General features: G+C 46.2%; 2 protein-coding genes across 9 annotated transcripts in view; both read right to left on the bottom strand.

Moving 5' to 3' along the window:
• LOC116386056 (beta-1,3-galactosyltransferase 1-like) overlaps nt 1–707 on the bottom strand; it is an 83925-nt gene extending 83218 nt beyond the window's left edge. For all 5 annotated transcript variants that reach the window (XR_004212936.1, XR_004212935.1, XR_004212937.1 and 2 more), the window contains exon 1: nt 603–707. The gene's annotated coding sequence lies outside the window, so the exon portion shown is untranslated. The remainder of the gene's footprint in view (nt 1–602) is intronic.
• Nucleotides 708–3614: 2907 nt separating this feature from the next.
• Nucleotides 3615–19885, bottom strand: part of xirp2a (xin actin binding repeat containing 2a) — a 39747-nt gene continuing 23476 nt past the window's right edge. For all 4 annotated transcript variants that reach the window (XM_031851985.1, XM_031851986.1, XM_031851988.1 and 1 more), the window contains 7 exons: nt 17662–17799; nt 16447–16533; nt 15094–15163; nt 14639–14742; nt 4958–14099; nt 3792–3925; nt 3615–3703 (listed from right to left, as the gene is read on the bottom strand). In XM_031851985.1, the coding sequence (XP_031707845.1) occupies nt 3831–3925; nt 4958–14099; nt 14639–14742; nt 15094–15163; nt 16447–16533; nt 17662–17799 (9636 nt within the window). In that variant the 3' untranslated portion in view covers nt 3615–3703; nt 3792–3830. The remainder of the gene's footprint in view (nt 3704–3791; nt 3926–4957; nt 14100–14638; nt 14743–15093; nt 15164–16446; nt 16534–17661; nt 17800–19885) is intronic.

The following is a 19885-nucleotide window of genomic DNA, read 5'->3' as shown; positions in this document are numbered from 1 at the left end:
CAAAGAGACGCAAAATGCTCTCGTGCACTTATCTGGATTTAATTCTGTCTCTCTCTCTCTCTCTCTCTCACACACACACACACACACACACACACACACACACACACACACACACACACACACACACACACACACAGCTGCCAATGAGCCGACAATTAAATTTAAATAATAGCATGTATTTACAAACGAGAAATTAAGCGCGTAAATGATGATGATTCCGGGCTCGCGCGGTCCCACTTCACACATAAAAGGCGACCAAGCCGCTGAAGACGAGCTGAAACCGTCAGAAGCAAGTTTAAAACCACTGTTTCCACCGGAGAGTTATTTAATTTAATTTGTTTTAAACACAGCCTCTCTTTTGCTAAAGTAGAAGAGACGACAAATGAACTGCCACAGACAGAGAGGGTCGAAATAGCGAGGCGTTCATAAACACACTGCCACATGACGGAGCCCGTTAACTCAATGTCACTTCCACACACGGCATCCTTCCGGAGGCGCGAGGGCGCCCGACAGCGAGCAATTAATTAGTGCCTAGAAAGCGTCCTGCTCGCCACGCGCCGAACAAAACGCGACATTTTTCCCAGCGTGTCCTGAGCACCTACCGGTGTCGTTCTCCGTGTCCCCTTCGTTAGAACTTGTCCTTTCCAGCCTGAAACACACCCGTCCGCTCCACATGCCGCGCGCGGATTCCTCCTCTGCTCGGTGCCTCGCGCTGCACGCTCGTGGGAGGAGGGGGGGGGGGGAGCTGCTGCGGCCGACAGGAGGAGAGGAGCCGTCCAATCAGCGGGCGTCTGTTCAGAGGGATGACAGCCAATCGGACGCGCGCAGAGTGATGCTGCTTTGTTTATTAACGGAGATTGACTTTCAAGCAACGGAGCGACCGGCTCGTCACGCCTGGGCGATCTGATGGCATCCGGGGGCGACAATAAAACCCCCACGTACCGGTTTAGCTGCACGGGGGAGGCTTTCAAAGGAGCTGCATGATTGACAGGTTCCGTAAAGGACGGCCTCATTTTGATTGAACACAATTAAAGGTTCATACTCTGTTATGATGGAATGACTTCACACCATGCATTTGATGTATCACACCTAACTAGCGCTGACAAGTGAACTCTATAATGCAACTTTGTTGGATTCTGCAAAAATAATTATTATAATCACAATACTTGCTGTTAAAAGTTTAGGACAGGTGACCGGGTATTACTTTAAAATGCAGCATTTTGTAATTGTTTGGCAGGAGGATAAAACAATTTTAAAAAAACAGACAAAACAGCATCTACTTTGGATATTAAATGAAAACGTTCCGGGGTGGAAAAAAAAAGAAACAGCCGAATTAAAAAAAGATGCCAAACTGCATTTCAGGAGAGGATGCAGAGTTATTGAGGCAGCAACAGTGCTTCCCCAACTTAAAGGAGCTGTCAGCACAAACGCAGCGTCATGACCCGAGCCATCACTTTCCTGACACTAAAGTAGGTTTTTTGCCGGTGTAATTAACAGTGCCGTATATTCTCATTGCAGCCAATTACCCCATGTGTTCAAGCTGTAACCATGAAGAGGGGGGGGGGGGGGGGATCTGTCAAAAGGTGACAAAAGCCACCTAATGGAAAAATCTGTAACTCCTACAGCAGGCCGGCTCTATCACTGAAAATCAATACGCCTTTCGCCAGAGAGATCTTAGCTGGACAGTGTTTCCTCGGTAGGTCATATATCAAAATGGCCGGCCTCACAAAAGGAGGCTCAGCTAAGCACTATTATGGTCTGTGCACTCACTGATTAAAAACTCATACGTTTGTCGCGTTTGTGAAGTTTTATTTCAACCAGGAGACATGACAGAAATAACAAAAAATAAGGGAAAAACCTCTTTATTCAGGCACAAAAAGAAAGCTGGCGGACATTTGTTAAGAGAAAAACAGTTTGTAATTAATGCACTTATTTGAAAATATAGCCTTTTGTTTAGATCAGTCGGCAAAAATATAGATATGCATACTAAGTAACAGGAGAAGAAACACTCTCTGCACACCAGGTGCATTCCATCAAACAAAGCTAGATAAAGTAAAAGAGCAGTCTTAAAACGCAGTACAAAAACACTGGATTCAATCGGAGCAGTTCATCTCTCCATGGACATGAGATGTGAAATGTGGTCAACGCTGTGTGATTAGTAGCTGAAATGGGCCGAGGAGTTCAGGAGTCGTCGCTGTCGTCGTAGTATCTATTCCTCTTGATCTGCTCCTCCACTGTCAGGGCCTCCTCGTCATCGTTTGGGGCGACGCTGTCACTGCTCTCATCCTTCCGCCTCACGTCTCCCATTTCACCCGAGCCCTCCCTCGCCTCCGTCCCCAAATCCAAAAGGTCATCCAGCGCCGACGCCGGGGGCGACTCCCCGAAGACGCCGGATGTGAAATCTGATAGCAGGCCCGAGCCGCCACCGCCGCCGCTGCTCAGGCCTGCGAAGATGTCCTCGAGGAAGCTCGATGTGCTCATCTTCGGCCCGCTGGCCTCGCTTCTGAAAGCGAACGCTCCCTCGGACGTCTCCGCGAAGGAGCCTGCGTCTGAATGGCGGCCCGTGGTGTCGGCACATTTGGCACCCGCTGGCACAAAAGCGTCGTCCCTCTGTGCCAACTGCAGCACTTCGATTGGCATCCATTTTGATTCCTCGCAGTGATCGGATTGGAAGAAATCCATTGTATCCGTCAGGAAAAGCGACTGGTTTCCCTTTCCCTCGACCTCGCTCAGCCCTTGAAACAGGATGTCATGATCCAGAAGCATCTGGCCGTAATTATTGTTATTGTTGGAGTTTGCATTCAGAGCCCGTCCCCCCGCCTCCTCCTCATCTATTAAGGTGACCTTTACCGCCTCCCCATTGTTCATGCCGTCAGTATTTCCTTTATCTCTCTCCTCCTGGCTTTCCTTCTCACCCGCTGCACTCTCTCTCTGCCTCTCATGTCCATTCACTATCACTTCCTCCACCCTTTCTGCGCCGTCCTCTCCACTCTCCCGCGGTACTTTTGTGCCTTCCACAGCTCCGCCCCCGCCGCCGCACCCCGGGCTTTGTTCCTTCTCTTCCACTCCAGGCCGCACTTCAGAGTCCATTTCAGAACCCACTTGTGCCACGGCCTGGGAGCCACTGTTTGACTCTTTAGTTTCTCGAGTGCTGACTGCTGCCGGGGAGGCCGGAGCCTCTGACTGAGCTGGAGTCTCTTCGGGCTTTTTCACTTTCTCCCCCTCGGGTCCATTTTGTACTTTGGCTGCGGGGTTATCGGTCTCCTTTAATGAAGGCTTCACAGGCTGATTTAGGTGTTCCTCTTCCTGAGCCGAGCCCTCCTTAGGGGGCCATGAGGGCTTCACCAACTTCAACTCCTCCTGGATAGTGTAGGATTTCTTTGGAGAATCTGATTGAGGAGGCCATACCACAGAAATCTTAGTGGTGAGCTTTTTGCTTTCATCTTCTGGCTTTCTCACGTCATCTTCCCGAGTAACTGATGTGCTCCGAGCAGTGGGAATTCTGGAATTGATGACTTTCTTCTCAGGTGATGGGGATTTGACTTTGGTCTTTTCAGCTGTATTGTCCTGGTTCTTATTATTCCATAGTTCTTTGTGTGGTTTCTGTCCAAATCCCTCGTCATAATTTCCTTTGGATTTGAACAGTTGCGTGTAGTGTGGCTTGCAGTACATTCGTCCATGGAGAGAGGCATAGTTCCCAAGGCTGTAGAGGAAAGGAAGATAACGAGGGGTTAAAGTAGTGCAAAGGAATGACGGGAGAAGAATGCGTCCGCTCTGTGAAATGGCGTCACCTTAGTTTGCCGCTGCAGTGCTCACAGCGAAAGCAGCTTCTATGGAAGTTTTGGTTGTCTGCGTACAGCGACTCCATCGGGTACACCCTCTTGCGACACACCTGGCACAGCTCGGACTCTGGAACTCGAATTTTCTGCAAAGAAATCAGGCAACAACTTTAATTTACAGGCTGGTCACTTCCTTTTTATTTCCGTGGAAAATGTGCTGGAAAGAACCAAGAAGTTGGTAGTTAATTAATTCAAATGAATTGCCTTGAACAGTATTTTCCTCTTTTTTTTGGCTTGTGACCTTCAAATTAAGCAGTATGTGTATAAATAAATACTAAACAATTGTAGGAATGTCAGAAAAACTAAACTTAAAATAAATTGGGCCTGTTTTATCCCTTAAATGATCTTGTGACCCCTCCGATTTATCTTGGGACCACGTTGGGGCTCATGACCTGCAGGTTGGGAACCACTGACCAATAGAGTCTTTAAAGCATGACACCTGAATAATGAATTCATATTTACTGGTGTTTAAACAGAGCAATTCCTATTTCATCAAAACTACGGCACCACTTTATGTTACGGTCCACATATTCACTGTTAACTAGTTGCTTATTAGCATGCGTATTAGCTCTTTATTAGTCATTATAAATATGTTTAATTGTCTAAAATGGTTTGTCTTCGAAGGAGTGAGAGTGATTTTCATAATTACTCCAAAAGCTTTGAAATGTAATTAATTCTATATTTCAAAATGTTACTTTGGAATAAAAGCTGAATCTCCAACTGAAGAATAAAAATTAAACGGATTGTTTTCTTCTTGCTTGAGACATTTCAAGCACTTCTCTGCGTCGCACACCCAGGCATGAGAAATATTAGTTCAATATGTTGCCAGCTTCACTCATCGGAAGTGTGAATAAAGAGGACAAAGTGCAACCTGCGAATATTAAACACTGACGGCACCTAAACAGGACGCAGCTCCAAGCTTTGGTGTGAATAGATCAAACAAAGGAAAAACACATCAAAGGAAAATCACACCATGTAAATAACAGTGTCAAACCAATGTTAATGCTTCTTTTCTTTCCACACGATGCAGTTGATGCCTCAAACGTCTCACACGCAAAGCACGTTAAAACACACCGCCACGCCCGTTTAGTATCCTCATGCTGCACAGCTCGGTTTACCCGTCACGACGGTTGCCTGCTGGTGCGTTACGATCTGCGAGGTCCTCTGCTCCGTGACACTGAAACCAAGGTTCTGGAAAACTCCTTGGCTCTCGGCCCACGAGTGCTGGAAGTTCCTCAGCAGTTCCTCGGTGGAGGCCTCGGGTGGCACGTCGACTGTTTGCACCGCGCCTCTCACCACGTCGGCGTAGGACGGAGGGTTGCCGCGGGTCAAGGAGCTCCCGGAGCACATCTCGCTCGTCGAGTCGTCGATGCTGCAGAATTGCTCAGTGACCACTGTCGTTTCCGAGTGACCCGCCACCTCGGTGTGGGCCGATTGGGGTTCTCTTCTTTCTATTTGTTCTCTGAGCTCCCGGGCTGCCTGAGAACTATGCTCTCCAGTCTCAAACACATCCTTTATGGCTTTTACGTTGAACGAGGGGATTTCGTCAGTTCTTGGTGTGTCCTCCGAATCCTCTGTATCACTCCCCAGCCTCTCCGTGATGACAATAGGCTCTTTTCTTGCATAGACTTTTGGTTGTGGAGATTCAAATCTGTTCACCAGCTTAGAGAGATCTACTTTTGGGAGATCCTCTTTCAGAAAGTCTATCGTCACTTCCTCAGCGTCAAGCCCCAGACGTTCAGGGATGTCGATGGGATCCCTCCGCATGTACATCCTGCTCACCTCCGCCTTCTGCGCCTCCTCGAAGAAAGACTTTTTATCCCTCACAGTCATCATGGAGTCCACCATTTCCGCAATGTCCACCAACCCTTCCTCGTGTCTCTCTATCGGAGTCCCCCTGTCGCTAAATGGGGATGATTGCTCTCTTTCTGCTGCAATACACTCCGGCACCGGCATGGGAGGCGGTGGGGTCATGCCGCGAGAAAGCTTGGAGGTGGTGTCCCTCAGTTTCATCAGCTTCTCGGAGTGGCTCAGGGTGGGGGACGGCGTGGCCCTGCTGAAGGTGGATGTGGGCGTGTATGACTTGCGCGGAGGCGGCGGAGGTGTACCGACTGACCTGTAGGGGGGTGGAGAAGGGGTGACTCCGAGCGGCGAGTCTATCCTCCTTGACTCGATGCTTATAAAAGTCGGAGACGGAGTGCGGATGCTCGCTAATGGTGAGCACACCCTCTGATCAGCCTCCTCCCTGAGCTCCTGGTGCACTTTTCTCTCTTGAAGTGACTTTTTCTCTTCCACCAGCTTCTTCTCACTTTTGGACGAGCCGATACTGATCTTCGATATCTTTGCAGTCGCAGCGCTGAGAACGCTCTTGTCTGGTTTTGCAGGCATTGGCGGCGCTTCTTTTTCGTGGCCCTGCTTTTCCACGGCCTTTGAGCTCTCCTCCAAAAATATGAACTTTGCATGACAAACATTTCTCACATAGGCCACCATCTCTTTCAGCTTTTTCTTACTTTGCTGTTTAGCAATTTCACTGAAATTCTTTTTCTCATCCGAGCCCATCGCCCAGTCAGGGAGTTGGCTTATAATCATCCTGACAGCGTTGGAGTCTATTTTGCTTGGTGTGCCTTCGAGCTCTTTCATTTGAGCGAGTAGCTTCTTCATCACATTACATTTCTCCAAATCTGTGATTTCTTCCGAATGAGCCTCGTCTTTATGGGCTATTTTCTCCGTCCCTTGCACAGACACGCTCTCGGGCTCACCTTTTGACTTCACTGCCTTTATCTGCACTTTATTCGCTTCCGCTGCTTGTACCTTTGTTTGTTGTTGCATGTGAACGGCCTCTCGTCTCTGAAAGCGTTGCTGTACCACACTCTCGGTCACCACCACCTTCTCGTGCTGAATGTGCTCCGTCTTTATGCTCTGCTGACTGTGGGAGACAGATGCATGGCCTTGTCCTTGATGAGTTGCTGCAGATGTTATCTTTGCCAGCTTAGGCATTAAAGCAGTAACTGATGGTGACAGCTTTACGTCAGTCTCATTCTTTTGCACCTGCTCTCCCTTTTTAACGTGAACCTCCACCTCAACTTCCTTTATAGGTGGGGTCACATGACTTTTCTTCTCCTTTACTTTCATTTCGGTTTTCATCTCAGTTCTTGCGGACGTCAGCTGGTTGCTCTTCTGATTCACTTTGGTTTCACTTTTCTGTGAAACATTACTTTTCTCTTGCTGTAAATGCATTTCACTTTTCTCCTCTTTCGGCATCTTAAAGGTTTTCACCTTGAAACTCGGAGTTACCTTTGGAATTTTAGTGGGTTGAGAGGGACTCACTTTCCCCTCCTGTGTCGGAGGCGCATTACTATTCTTCACATCTTCAGCTTTCAATGTGACCGCAGTCTGGCTTTGGAGATTTACATTTTCCTGGACAGCACTGTGTGTGGAAGCGACAGACCTGGTGCTGGATTTCTTAATAAACTGCTGCTGCTGCGTGACTGAAGAAGTGACCACATTCGAGCATGACTGGTTTTCAATATGTGAGGCCTGAGAAACAGAAACAGTCTGCTGCTTGTGTGCGGTTTGAGTCTTGTTAACGACATCAGTTGAGGCCATTTTTTCGGAGAGCTGGCTGGCAACATGTTTTTTAGCCACGGAAACAATTGAAGATCCAGATGCTGATTTCTTATTTAAAACTGAGATCAAGGGTTTGCTCAAAGGGATCTGGGAAGGGGTTTTCTTGGCAGGCAATATTCCTTCTTTGGAAACAGTCTTAGCTTCTTCGCTCTTTGCTTTTGACGCTTCCGTGGCCTCTTTTGTCTCTGTGCTCATTGCTGCATGAAGCTCAGGACTTGCAGCAGAGGAGGGTATCTTAATTGGTGAAGTGGGAGTGGTGACATTACTCCTCACCATTTCTTCTGCCTCCATTTGTTGGCGGTACTTTTCCTCTGCAAGCATGAGAGGGGTTTTAAATTTGCGAGCATAAGTTTTAGGCTTTACGGCTGGAGTGGGTTCAGGAGGTGGAGGCAGTTTAATAGGAGGGACAAAGCTTTTTTTAGGTGGCTTTGGGCTCTCTTTTTGCATTGGTTTCACAGCTGGGATGCTTGGTATTTTTGTTGTCGACACTGCTGTTAATTCGGACTGAATCTGCTTGCTTGTTTCAATTTGTTGGGTAGTTTCCTTTCTCACTTCCTGAACTTTAGCTCCTTCTTTACGCTCCGTTGACACGGTCTCTGCTTGAGCGGGAGTGAGCTGAGGGGGTGGTGGTGGTGGTGGTGGTGGAGGAGTTGGCTGCTTTTTCTGCCATTTGGGTTTAATTTGTACCGGCTGCTTCTGTGTTTCTGGTTGCTTGGGCACTTTGAATAAAGGCTTTCCGATCGGTTTGGCCAGCTTTGCAGGGGGAGACATTGCGTAAAGCTCTTGCTGTGAGGGAGGCGGTGGGAGAAAATCTTGGCCGGGTAGAGGCGGAGGAGGAGGGAAAAATTCAAGCTCAGACTTGCATTCCATGGGAGGCGGAGGTGGTGGAGGTGGGAGGTCGCTGTCCTGCCTCATGATAGGAGGGGGGCATGCTGGGCCCTCCAGCACCGGCGGGGGCGGGGGAGGGAGGGAGAGCTCCGACTCTGAGGGTGGAGGTGGTGAAGAGGGAGGAGGTGGGAAGTGAATCTCGGGCTTCGCCTTTTTGATCACACCTTTCCCTCTCATGTCAAGGTTTCGGTGATCACTCTTCACATTTTTCATGCTGTGCTTCTGTGTGAGCGCCTTACACTCGGTTTGCTGCTTTTGAGACATTTGCTCCGATACATTTTGCTTACGAACGACAGTTTTCTCCGTCACTGTAGTCTGCACCTGTTTGATCGACTTTGTTTCGCATACTTTCTTGTTTGAAATACTAGTCTGCGATATGTTCTGCACCTCTTTGATCACATTCACATCAGACGCTTTGGTCTCCGTTTGATTATTATTAGTCATTTGTTTATTCTTTATCATAATAGGCTTAGGAGCTTGTATTTTCTGTGGGGGCAGCACTTGCTGCTTCTGTTCTTTCATGCTCTTCTGTTGAGAGGCCCCAGTGGCATTGTCTGTTTTGGATACAGTAACAGAGTGGGCCTCTTGAGTTATTACCTGTGTTTTCACTGCTTTGCTTTCGTTGTGCCTCTGTGTGTGCTTCTGTGACTCACTGCTCTGAGAGAGCTTTTTCACAGTGGGGGCAGGATTGACTTCTACACTCTCACTCTTGTCTTCATGTAAGCATTCATGCTCCGCTTGCTTTACAGTTAATGGATTCTTCACGGGCACTTTCGCTTTCTTAGGGGGATGCATGCGTTTGGGATGCGAATATTGTTTTCTTTGCATTAGATTCTTTATTGCCCCTTGAACGTCCCCTTTCAAGACTTCCTCCTTTTCCAGCTGTGTTGCATCCTGTCCTTCATAGAGACATTTTATAGATGTTTTCACGTCTCCTTCGATGCTCCCCCTGCGCTGCAGTCTGGGAGAAGTCGTTGGCTCTAGCAAGAGCTGGATAGTGCCTTTAACATCCCCTTGTTCGCTCACTTGATGCTGGTAAGTCTTTTTCTCACTCGTTGCCTCGTGTAAACTTTGCATGGCGGTGTAGATATCCCCTTTGAGAATCTCCTCTTTTTCGACCTCTTTCACAGCTTGCTTAGCCTCTTCCAGGGACTTCAGGGTCCCTTTGATATCACCTGGCACTAGATCTTCAACTGTAGCTTCCGTATTGGTGGTTGCAGATTTCTCCAGTGACTCTAGAGCACCTCTGATATCTCCCCTGACAATTTCAGGCTTTTCCATTTCTTTGGCTTGATGCTGGGCCTCCTCCAGAGACCTCAAAGTAGTTGGTATGTCTCCCTTCACCACCTCCTCTTTCTCTATTAAAACTTTCTGATTGATGGCTTGGGTCAGTGAATCCATGGCTGCGTTGAGGTCACCTTTGACAATATCCTTTTTCTCTAGGTTTCTGTAGGTAACAGCAGGCTCCGTCATAAATACTTTAACATTGCTGTGTACATCACCAGGAACTATATCGTCTTCTGCCACTGTGCGACCAATCTGCTGTTGATTCTTCCGCAGCAAGATCTTTGTCTCCTGAATGTCACCACCTATGATATTCTCCTTTCTTACTTCTTCCTGGGCTTCACCGGGTTCGTACTGAAGCTGCTTCAGATAATCCAAGGCTCCCGACTCAATGCATGTGGAGTAAAAGCTGACGTTACCCCTTTCCGTTTCTCCGACCCGTATCTTTTTAGAGTCTTCTCCTCCCGAGTTGGAGAGAAGACGATGAAGCGTTCTGCTCACGTTGCCTTGAATGATATCCTCCTTTTCCATGCTAGCCCTCTCCCCTTTATTCAAGAGGGAGTAGATAGTCAACCTCACGTCTCCTTTCTCATCCTCTTGAATCAGAATGCCACGCTTGGAGGAGCCCTCATTCTTGAGCAGATTGTTTACGGCCTCTTGAATGTCACCGCGGACAATTTCCTCTTTCTCCACATTGATTCCCCTTTCCTGGTTGAATAGCTGCTTCACTGTGGTGTTGATGTTGCCCCGCTCCTCACTGTCAACAGTTATCCCCCTTTCAGTGATCTCCCTGCGGTTCAGGAGGTTCATCATTATGTTGCTCAGATCCCCTCTGATAATCTCTTCTCTTTGGATTTCCGGAGCCTCCTGGTTCATGAGTTTGTACTTAGCCATGCGGACATCGCCAATCTCATCTGCCTCAAAAAGAACCCCTTGTGATTCCACCATTTTCTGACAGTACAGCTCCTCAAGTGTGTCTTTGATGCTTTTACCCATTATTTCTGTCGTCTTCATGCTGCTCTCGTTGAATTCATGGAACGGAGTGGTTTCAAATAGCCATGTTGTCGTCTTCACATCAGCCTGTGGGATTTCCTCCTTTGTGGCAACAAGCTCTGTGTCGTCAGTCTCTTTGATACTGTCAAGGGGCTGCTTTTCAAAGAGCCACACAGACTGCTTGACATCTCCTTTCATTACTTCCTCTTTTGTCACTCTCTCCATGCCATCGTACTCTGCGCCTTCACCGCGGATCTCGTCAATTGTGCGCGTTTCAAACATCCATGTGGCAGATCTGACGTCGCCTTTTTGGATTTCGCTCACACTAACGGTTCTGATGTACCTTTGAGACATCTCATCAGTCTCAAATCGCTGCTTATTTGTCTTCACATCACCGCCTTGGATATCAGCAATTGTTTTCGACCTGACTTTTATTTCCTCTGTAATTTCATCCAGAGGTTGTGTTTCAAACCTCCACCTCGCAGTGCTAACGTCTCCTTTGTTGATACCTTCCTCAGTCACAGCTTTGATAACATAGACCTCCTCGGAATCTCTAATTGAATCCAGAGGCTTTGTCTCGAACTGCCATCGAGCCCCCACCACATCTCCTCTAATGATTTCTTCCTTGGTAACTGTAGTCACTTCATGATAATGTCCCTCTTTGTCACAGATTGCGTACAGCGGCTGAGTTTCAAACATCATGGTGTAATTTTTCACGTCCCCCTTCTCTACTTTATCTCTAAAGATACTCGTGATTTTAGAAATATCAGTCTCAGTGGACTCCTCTTTAATTTTATCCAGAGAGTAGGTCTCGAAAATGAAGCGGCCCTTATCAACGTCACCGCCCTGAACGTCAGTCACAGTGCGACTTTCCTTCGCCTCCGCTGAATCGTCACGGATGGCATCGATTGGATGATGCTCAAACATCCAGGTACAGTTCATCACGTCTCCCTTCTGGATGTCCTCGGTCTGCTGTGTCTTCAGCCTCTGCATTGTTTCCTCAGAGGTGGAGGTCATAATGTCAGAGGAGCGATTCTCAAAGATGTACTTCATCCTGGAAACATCGCCTGACTGGATGTTAATTTCTGTAACCCTTCTGAAAGAACCAACGTCCTCACCTGTGATATTTTCCAGGTTCTCGGTTTCAAAAAGGAAGCGGGCGAGCTGCACGTCTTTTCCTTGGACGTCGTCTTGCTTTACAGTGCAGGTTTTCAGAATGGTCTCAGACTCCGTATGATCACGTATGTTGTCAAGTGTCTGGGTCTCAAAGAGCCAAGTGCACGTCTTGACGTCACCTTTTTGAACTTCCTCGACGTCAGCCTCGCTCTTTTCCACCTTTTCATACAGAGCATCCATCGGCTGAGTCTCAAATAGCCACCTGCAAGTCTTAACGTCCCCTTTCTCGATTTCAATACTTTCCTTAGATGTATGTTCTTCATCCTCAACATGACTGAAAGATTTAATGGCATCAAGCGCTTGAGTTTCAAACAACCACTTGGCCGTTTTGACATCCCCTGACTCGACCTCCTGCTTGGATATACCTTTTATGATCTGAAACTTATTGATACTTTCATCAAACTCATCAATCGGACGTGTTTCAAACATCCATCTGCAGCTGCGCACGTCTCCCTTCACAATCTCGTCACGCCTCACGGTCCTCACCTCGTGGTAATGGCCAGAGCTGTCTTGCATAGCGTACATAGGGGTGGATTCAAAAAGAACTCTGTTGGATCGGACGGATCCACTTGTGACACCTTCAACTTGAATTTTCTGTGTTCCTTCACACTTACTTAAATCCATACTTTCAAACCTTTCTTTATAATTTGTCACATCTATTTTGTCCAGAGCTTCGACGTTCACCGTTCTTGTAATCTCCTTCTTCTCCTCCCTTATATTTTCCAGTGGCTGGCTCTCAAAGACCCACTTTTGATGCCTCACGTCACCCTTTTCTTCTTCAGATGCAACCATTTTCTTAAGTTTTCCCACTTCGAGCAGCTCTTTCAGATTTTCCATAGGCACCGTTTCAAACAGATGTTTGGCTGATCGAACATCTCCTCCTACAATCTCCTCTGAAGGTAAAGGTCTAGCATTGGCGTTGTCTTTCAGAGTATCCATAGCCTGAGTCTCGAAAACCAGACAGTGCTTCCTCACATCGGCACCAAGTATGTCTTCCTTTTGCTTCCTGGAACTCTCCCATTCTTCATCCTTAATGGTGTCAAGGGTCTTGGTCTCAAAAAGCCACCTACCTTTGTTCACACCTACTTGGATGTTGTCCTCCATGGATATGCCACATATCAGCTTCACCATCGCAGGGTCTTTGTTAATGATATCCAGAGGCTGGGTTTCAAACATCCAGCGTGATGTCTTGACGTCTCCTTTCTCAGTCTCCTCCCTGCGGATGGTGGTGATCTCCAGCATCTCTCCCGAATCCCCCCTGATGACACACATGGGCTGGGTCTCAAATATGCGAGTGGTTGTCTTCACATCCCCTTTGATCTCCTCCAGCTCAGACTTCAGGTTCAGGAAGTTGCTCTCCTCAATTGTTTCTGTTTTACCCAGGGAATCCAGATGCTGGGTCTCAAAGAGATATCTGGCGGTTTTCACATCTCCGCCGGTGATGCTTTTGGTGGCGACAAAGTCCGTCTCCTGCTCGTCTTCTTGGTAGATCTTATTCAGATAATCGAGTGGCTGCGTCTCAAAAAGCCACGTGGCAGTGCGGACATCCCCTCTCGCGAGATCAGTCGATTTTTGTGACTCCTCAGTAGAATCGGTAGCCTCTGTCCCCAGAGCATCAATGGGCCGAGTCTCAAACATCCAAGCTGTGTGTCTGACATCTTTGCCGGCAATGATTTCCTGCTGGGCGATATTCCCCACCTCGTCTTCATCTGGGTTGTCGTCTTTGATCGTATCGAGCGGCTTGTTTTCGAACATCCAGCGCATGGACTGCACTTCGCCTTTGAGGATCTCATCCCATTCCAGGTACTCTCTGTCAGGGCTCGAACACTGGCTTGAGCCGGTGCCGTCATTTTCAAACATATAGCATGCCTGCTGGACGTCTCCTACCATTTCCTCGCTTTCCAAGTCTTTCTTTTCTGCTTCGGTGAGCTCACTCAAGAAGTCCTCCTCGATGTTCTTGCGGACTTCTGGATTGATGTGCTTGTAGATGCGCTTTAGTTCGGCTGTACTCTTGTGTTTAAAGTACTGCTCCTTAGTAACAGCATTCTTATGTTGGGAGGCTGGCTCCTGAGGCTGGGAAGAGACATAGTCGGGGGTTTCCTGCAACAGGTTCGAGGGCGGAGGAGGGAAATGATCTGTCAGCCCATAAGCCATTGACGAGGCAGAAGCTACTGATGAGGCAGTGTGAGTGGCAGTCTTTAAGGTGGAAGAGGTGTCATAGCTCGTCATGGTTGAAGCTTTGGAGGACTGATTCACTGGTGCCCATTGAAACTGGTTGAAATCCACATCAACCTATGGTTCGTAAGTGGTTTTGGTTAAGGACAGAGGGAAAGTGAGGGTTGTGTTAAAGATAGGAAATTGAAATGTTTTACGTCATAGAAAGCACAGAAAAAGGATAGCTTTGAAATACAGAGTGATTTAGGGGATGAAGTATCATTATAAATGTTATTTCTATCATTTGTGCAGCTGAATCAAATTTATCTAGAAGCACTAAATAACAAACCTTATTTGGCTGTAAATATACAAATACAGACATCTTCAGTCCATCAAACCCAGACATACTCAGTTAATCTAATTACTTGCTTGAGCATCACTTCAACTGCAGACAGTATTGTGCGTTCTTGTTTGGGTTTTCTCTTTTTACACTGGGAAAAAAAACCTTGGATGTGTAAATAACATTCGGTCTTTTATCCAATCCAATTTATTCTCCATCAATTTATAGCATGGGCAATTTCCTTTTGATTATTTCATGATGTGGCCTCATCCTCATACTGATACATCATGAAAAAACCAAACTATCTTCTATTTAGATAAATAGACAGCATCATTACCTTAATTTCCTTGGCTGGTGCGGCTTCCTCAATCGTTTTTTCATACTGCTGCTTCAAAGACTGAGTGGAAACCTTTGGTAGGTCCTCTCCTCCAATGAGCATAACTGAATTAGACACAAGAAGAAGGCTGCCTCATTAAGTCATTCGCAGTGAGGGAGCTCAGGGGGATTGGAAAGAGAAATAAATCATTTCATTAAAAACCTGAGTAGTTTTCATTTTCTGAAACCATGCAGCTGTGATTGCCCAATTTCCACTATCCAATATTTTACCTTCCTGACTCTGCCCTGATTAGATTTGCTGCTATGCACTGAATAGAAAATCATCTGCACTCCAACCCATTTTCATAGCTCATCCCTTATTCAGCTGTAGTGGGAACAATCATTAATATACAGGACACAAGCAGCGCTGTGATAAAAACGTGCAAATTACAATTCGAAAGCCATGTGCGGAATAACCTGTTTCATTGTAATGGTTCCCGTAACTGGCAGCCACGTTGTTCTGGTGCACTCTTTCATCATGGATCACCTGTGAAAAGAAAAATCATTTGTAAACTGGCAACTGCACTGACCCCAACTGTTTTCAATCAGAGAGGCATTAAAGGCTTAGCATGAGGCTAATTTTCTACACAGGGAAGGACAGAAAGTTCGGAAATAATCAAAGAACTGGGTTTATTAGCAGCCTGTCAGGGGCGAGATGCCACCACACAGCTGGTGACAAATGGTGAGTTTAACAGCTAGTACCTCTCTTTGAATCATGCTTTTTTTTTCCTTCTTACGAAAAATGACTACAGCAACCTGAACAATAACATGTACATATAATAACAGTCAATGTATATTGAAAAACAAAGTGTTCTGTGTGTTAAAGGCATGAGAGAATGAGGGGCAACTAAAATACATGTGCACTATATGTGCTGGATGGTATCAGGCCATTCACCTGCAGCTTTGCTGGAGTGAAAAAGATTCTATAGAAAACGTAATATTTAGTCTAGATTTAATTTTACCAACTTGAAGGCTGAGTTGCAGCGACAATGATTTTAACTTAAAGAAAGAAAAGATGAAGAACAATTCAATTCAAACCTCTGTAAACATCAGTTTAGATTTGACTCTAAACCTAAATTATACTTTAAACACTTGTGGAGGTTTAACTTTAAGAATCGCTGCCTTTTTTAAATGGATTGAGAAAAATAATAAAGTTAATGGACAGACTCAACCCAATAGAGGTTTATGACGCTGCTGCTGAATTTCTCCCAAGATACCGGTTCAGCAAGGACACTGCTGTGGAGCTGAACACTCTTTTATCCTTAATGTGAAAAAGGTGTTTTTCTTCCTGTGCCGTTGTCGGTTTTATAACTCTTATTATTCAGTCATTTTTCTTCATTAATTCAGCCAACAAGTTTTTCTCACAGGAGAAATTAGAGCTTCATCATGAGCAACATTAGGCTAACTAGCTAGCTAGCAAACAATGTGATGTTTTGAAAACTGATTGAAGGCTTTTACGGGACATTAACGTGTTCCGTTCCCGTTTTCAACAGCTGCCGTCAGAGCGACCACGGACCCATTCGGCTTAGAGTCAACAGTTTACACTGTTAAGTTGTATTTACTTAACGGAGATTAGCAACAGAGCTCTTCTTGTTTTTAAATCGGAATTTACTCATTTTAATCCTAGTTTTGCTCAACTCTGTTTGGAGCTAATCCTAGATTAAGTTCAACCTTGTTGGTGCAACCCAGTCTATAAGTAGACTGTTTCTCCAGAAGCCATTTCTCTGCAGGTTAAACTGAGCCCCTCGCAGACATTCCGATACCCAGTACCTCTTGTTGATTGTGGAGGAGGTTTGCGGTGGGGACGACCTCTCTGCCACTGCTTCTCACCGTCACCTCTGAGGAGCTTGACGTCTCCTGTCAAACAGAGAGATGGAGGAAATTTGAAATGGAACAAATGGTTTCCTATTAGGGAGAAAGAACTAAGTTTAAAGTCCACTAAAGGACGGTGTCAGAGTTGGAGAAGGAAAGCATTGGATTACAAAAACACAACACTACATGTGCTATTTTCCTCCTGTGAGATTCATGCAAGGAGATGAAAGAGACATCAAATATTTCAGCTTGTATTCGCTGCTGTTAACATGAAAGATACATGGAGGGTGTGCTCTGTACTTCTGAAATCAGAACAACAACATCTTGCCCCCCGATGTACGACCAGTTTTATAAAACCGGAGCTCGGATATTACACCGGTGAGGGAAACTTGAGGCGGAAAGTGGTTTGCCATTGTGGTGCAGAGGCAATACCTCCATCAAACAGACACTTCCCCTCACGAAACCCCCTCTGTAACATTTAGCATTCAGCAAGGTCCGCGTGCGCTCGATGAATCCGCTCTGCTTCCCCGCCTGAATGAGCAGATGGGGGGGGTTGACAGGGCTCCAGCCCCCCCTGTCAGAGGCTGCTAACGCGTTCAAGCATTTCCCTCACGCGCTCGATGACAGCGGCACATATTTTGAGCAAAGTTCAAGGTGCCCCTCTCTGATCTGACCTACGAGAAACACCTGCCGGCCACAGCGGCCAGGTTTTTTTTTTCCCAATAAAGCGCTACACTAGAATGTAAATCACCCAGTGGCATTTATAGGTTTCTCACTTTACGCAGAGCCGGTGAACAAGAAGCCGCAGCAGTGCTGTCTCTTCCATGTTGCGTTGACTATAAATAGGAGGGACAATAAAGGCCACTTTCAACTATTGTTATTGCTCATCTCTAATAATGATCTATGGAGAGGTTTCATGTTCAATACCTGATGTTATCATCACATTCATCCTCATTGCAGAAGGTTTTCTTAAAAGAAAGTATCATCTTGTTGTGATTTTGGCAGCCCCAAAGAGCACCAGAGCCCCTTTAGAAAACCTCTCATTTTACTGCCCCACGCAGTCCTGGTTCAGCAATACGGCCCGGGTCTCTAGCAGTAGGGTGTCGGTGTTGGCTGAAGCTGAGCTAGTTTCCGGCGGTGATTTGGGTGGAATCGGACGTCATCCATTCTCACCTGGACAGATCTCTGCTCGAAGTGGAACTGGGCGACGCTGGACTGAGAGGACGAAGAGGCAAACTCCTGGCTCTCGAACTGTTTCTTCACACTGGCCAGGCCTCCGGGCAGCGAACAGGCCTCTGACTCACTCATCACCTATCAAGAAGAGAACAGACGGCGTGAAACACACCTGGTGATCCATCTGCAACGCGTTATGGATTAAACACACTGTAAACCTTCATTATGTGCGATATCAGATGATTGAAATTGACCCGAGGCGAGCTATTCTCTGCCCTCATTGATTGTGAATATGCTATACATTCGCTTATGCTAATATGAAAGTGAACGCAAAGGCATTATGCTAATGGTTTGAGAAGCATTGGTGTTCTTTTAAACGTGACATGAATGCTGCGATTGTAAAAAATGAACGGGGGAATAAGATGGTTCCTCTAACGCTCCTCTGGGAGGTTTGTAATGTATTGTAATGTACCTGTGATAATACTGAGACACAAGACAGAAGGCAAATGCAGGCTGAAAAGAAATAAAACCTAAACTAAATTTCTGGCAGAAGTTTGAAAAACAGCAAAGATGGCAGACACTCAATTTTAATGGATTCATTTTTCCCATATCCAACCTGCAACAGAGAAACATCAATAGACAGTTCAGTCTTTCAGAACAGTCAGTTTAATGGAACTGAAAAGCTTTTCGGTACTTTTACTGGGCTACGGGCGGAATTATTCCTTAAACCTGGAAAGCACAAAAGCCTGTTTTCTTTGCAGAGAGGAGGAGACGTTCCACACCTCATCAGTATGGAGGATGCAGTCCTCACACTACCACATCCGGCCAAGAGTGCACACTGACTATTTGATGCAATAATCTCCTTTTGGAATTGTCAATTACTTTCTTAATAAAACATTTATATGAAGGATTCTGCATGCAGCCTCTGGGGAAGTGCAAGTGCTCTCTGCTATATATGTGTGTGTGTGTGTGTGTGTGCCACCCTTCATTTTTAATGCAAATAAGAGGTACAGGGCAATTTGCAAGTTATTGCAGAGGAGTTCAGGTCAGCAACATTTTATGGCAGGGCACCATGTTATCAATATTTGACTACTTCTGGGTACAATAGCTGCGTTGATGTAACATAAAATCAACATCTCATTTAAATGACTTTATGTCCTCAGACCGTGTGTTCATTAGACGGGTTCAGCAGGGTTTACTGGTGCAAATAAGTATTGTCTGTTCTAGTGCAGATATTAGGAGAACAACACATTCTCACAACCAGTCAAATATCGACCCCTGGTCAGCAGCCCGATAGCTATGACTCTCTCGGTACCCCTCTAGTGTCGGGGGCGGCATGTTTCCGCTCCTTAAATGCTTAATGTCATTCCAAAATAAAGTACACAGGAAACACGGATAGTGTCTTTTCAAAATAAACTTGTGTTCACAAAAAAGTACAGTTTCCGCTCCTTACATTGATAAGGTGTCTTTTCAAAATAAACTTCTGCTTTCACAGGAAACATAGTGTCCTCTCATTACGTGCATAAACTCTTTTCAAAATAAAACTGTTCACAGGTAACACAGTTTTCTCTCATTGCATGCATAGCGTCTTTCAAAATAAACTTCAAAAGTATGCTTAGTTCATTTTTAGGTTTACTTCCTCAACAAAGCTACTTGGTTAGTTTTATGAAAAGATTGTGGTTTGTGTTAAAGCAGTATGTTTGTTATGTAACTGGAGTTAAGTACGTATGTTACGTAACCAAACTAAGGTAAAATAGGACATCTCGGACTTGGTTTCACACAGGACACAAACAGCGGTCTCCTGGGTGAAAGTCCTCTGTGAAAGTCCTGTATTTGTTCGACCAAACCATCCACCCAGACCTCCTCCTATCAAGCTCTATATACTCTGTCAGTTGCTATGACTGTCTCGTGACGGGGATAGGTTTGCATCAGAGTTAGTATAAAGCCTGGTGCGTCATACAGACACTAAATGCTGCCTTGTGTCAGACGCCGAGGTTGCACTGACCAAGCGTCACTATTTGACGAGCTGGGAGAGACAACGGGGTGAGGAGACATAGCTGCTGGATGATGGACTGGACAGACTGAACGGTGTCCATCAGGGGTCCTGCTATCTTTAAACAACTTGCCACATGTGTGTGGACATGCAGACAACAGCTGCAAAGGTACAGGGGAAAAACAAGACCCACCCCCCCCCCCCCACACACACACACACACACACACACAC

This window comes from Anarrhichthys ocellatus, unplaced genomic scaffold (assembly GCF_004355925.1).
Source record: "Anarrhichthys ocellatus isolate YVR2014 unplaced genomic scaffold, GSC_Weel_1.0 scaffold12, whole genome shotgun sequence".
NCBI lineage: Eukaryota > Metazoa > Chordata > Actinopteri > Perciformes > Anarhichadidae > Anarrhichthys > Anarrhichthys ocellatus.
The sequence above is the reverse complement of the archived record's forward strand: the minus strand, read 5'-3'. Positions and strand labels throughout refer to the sequence as shown.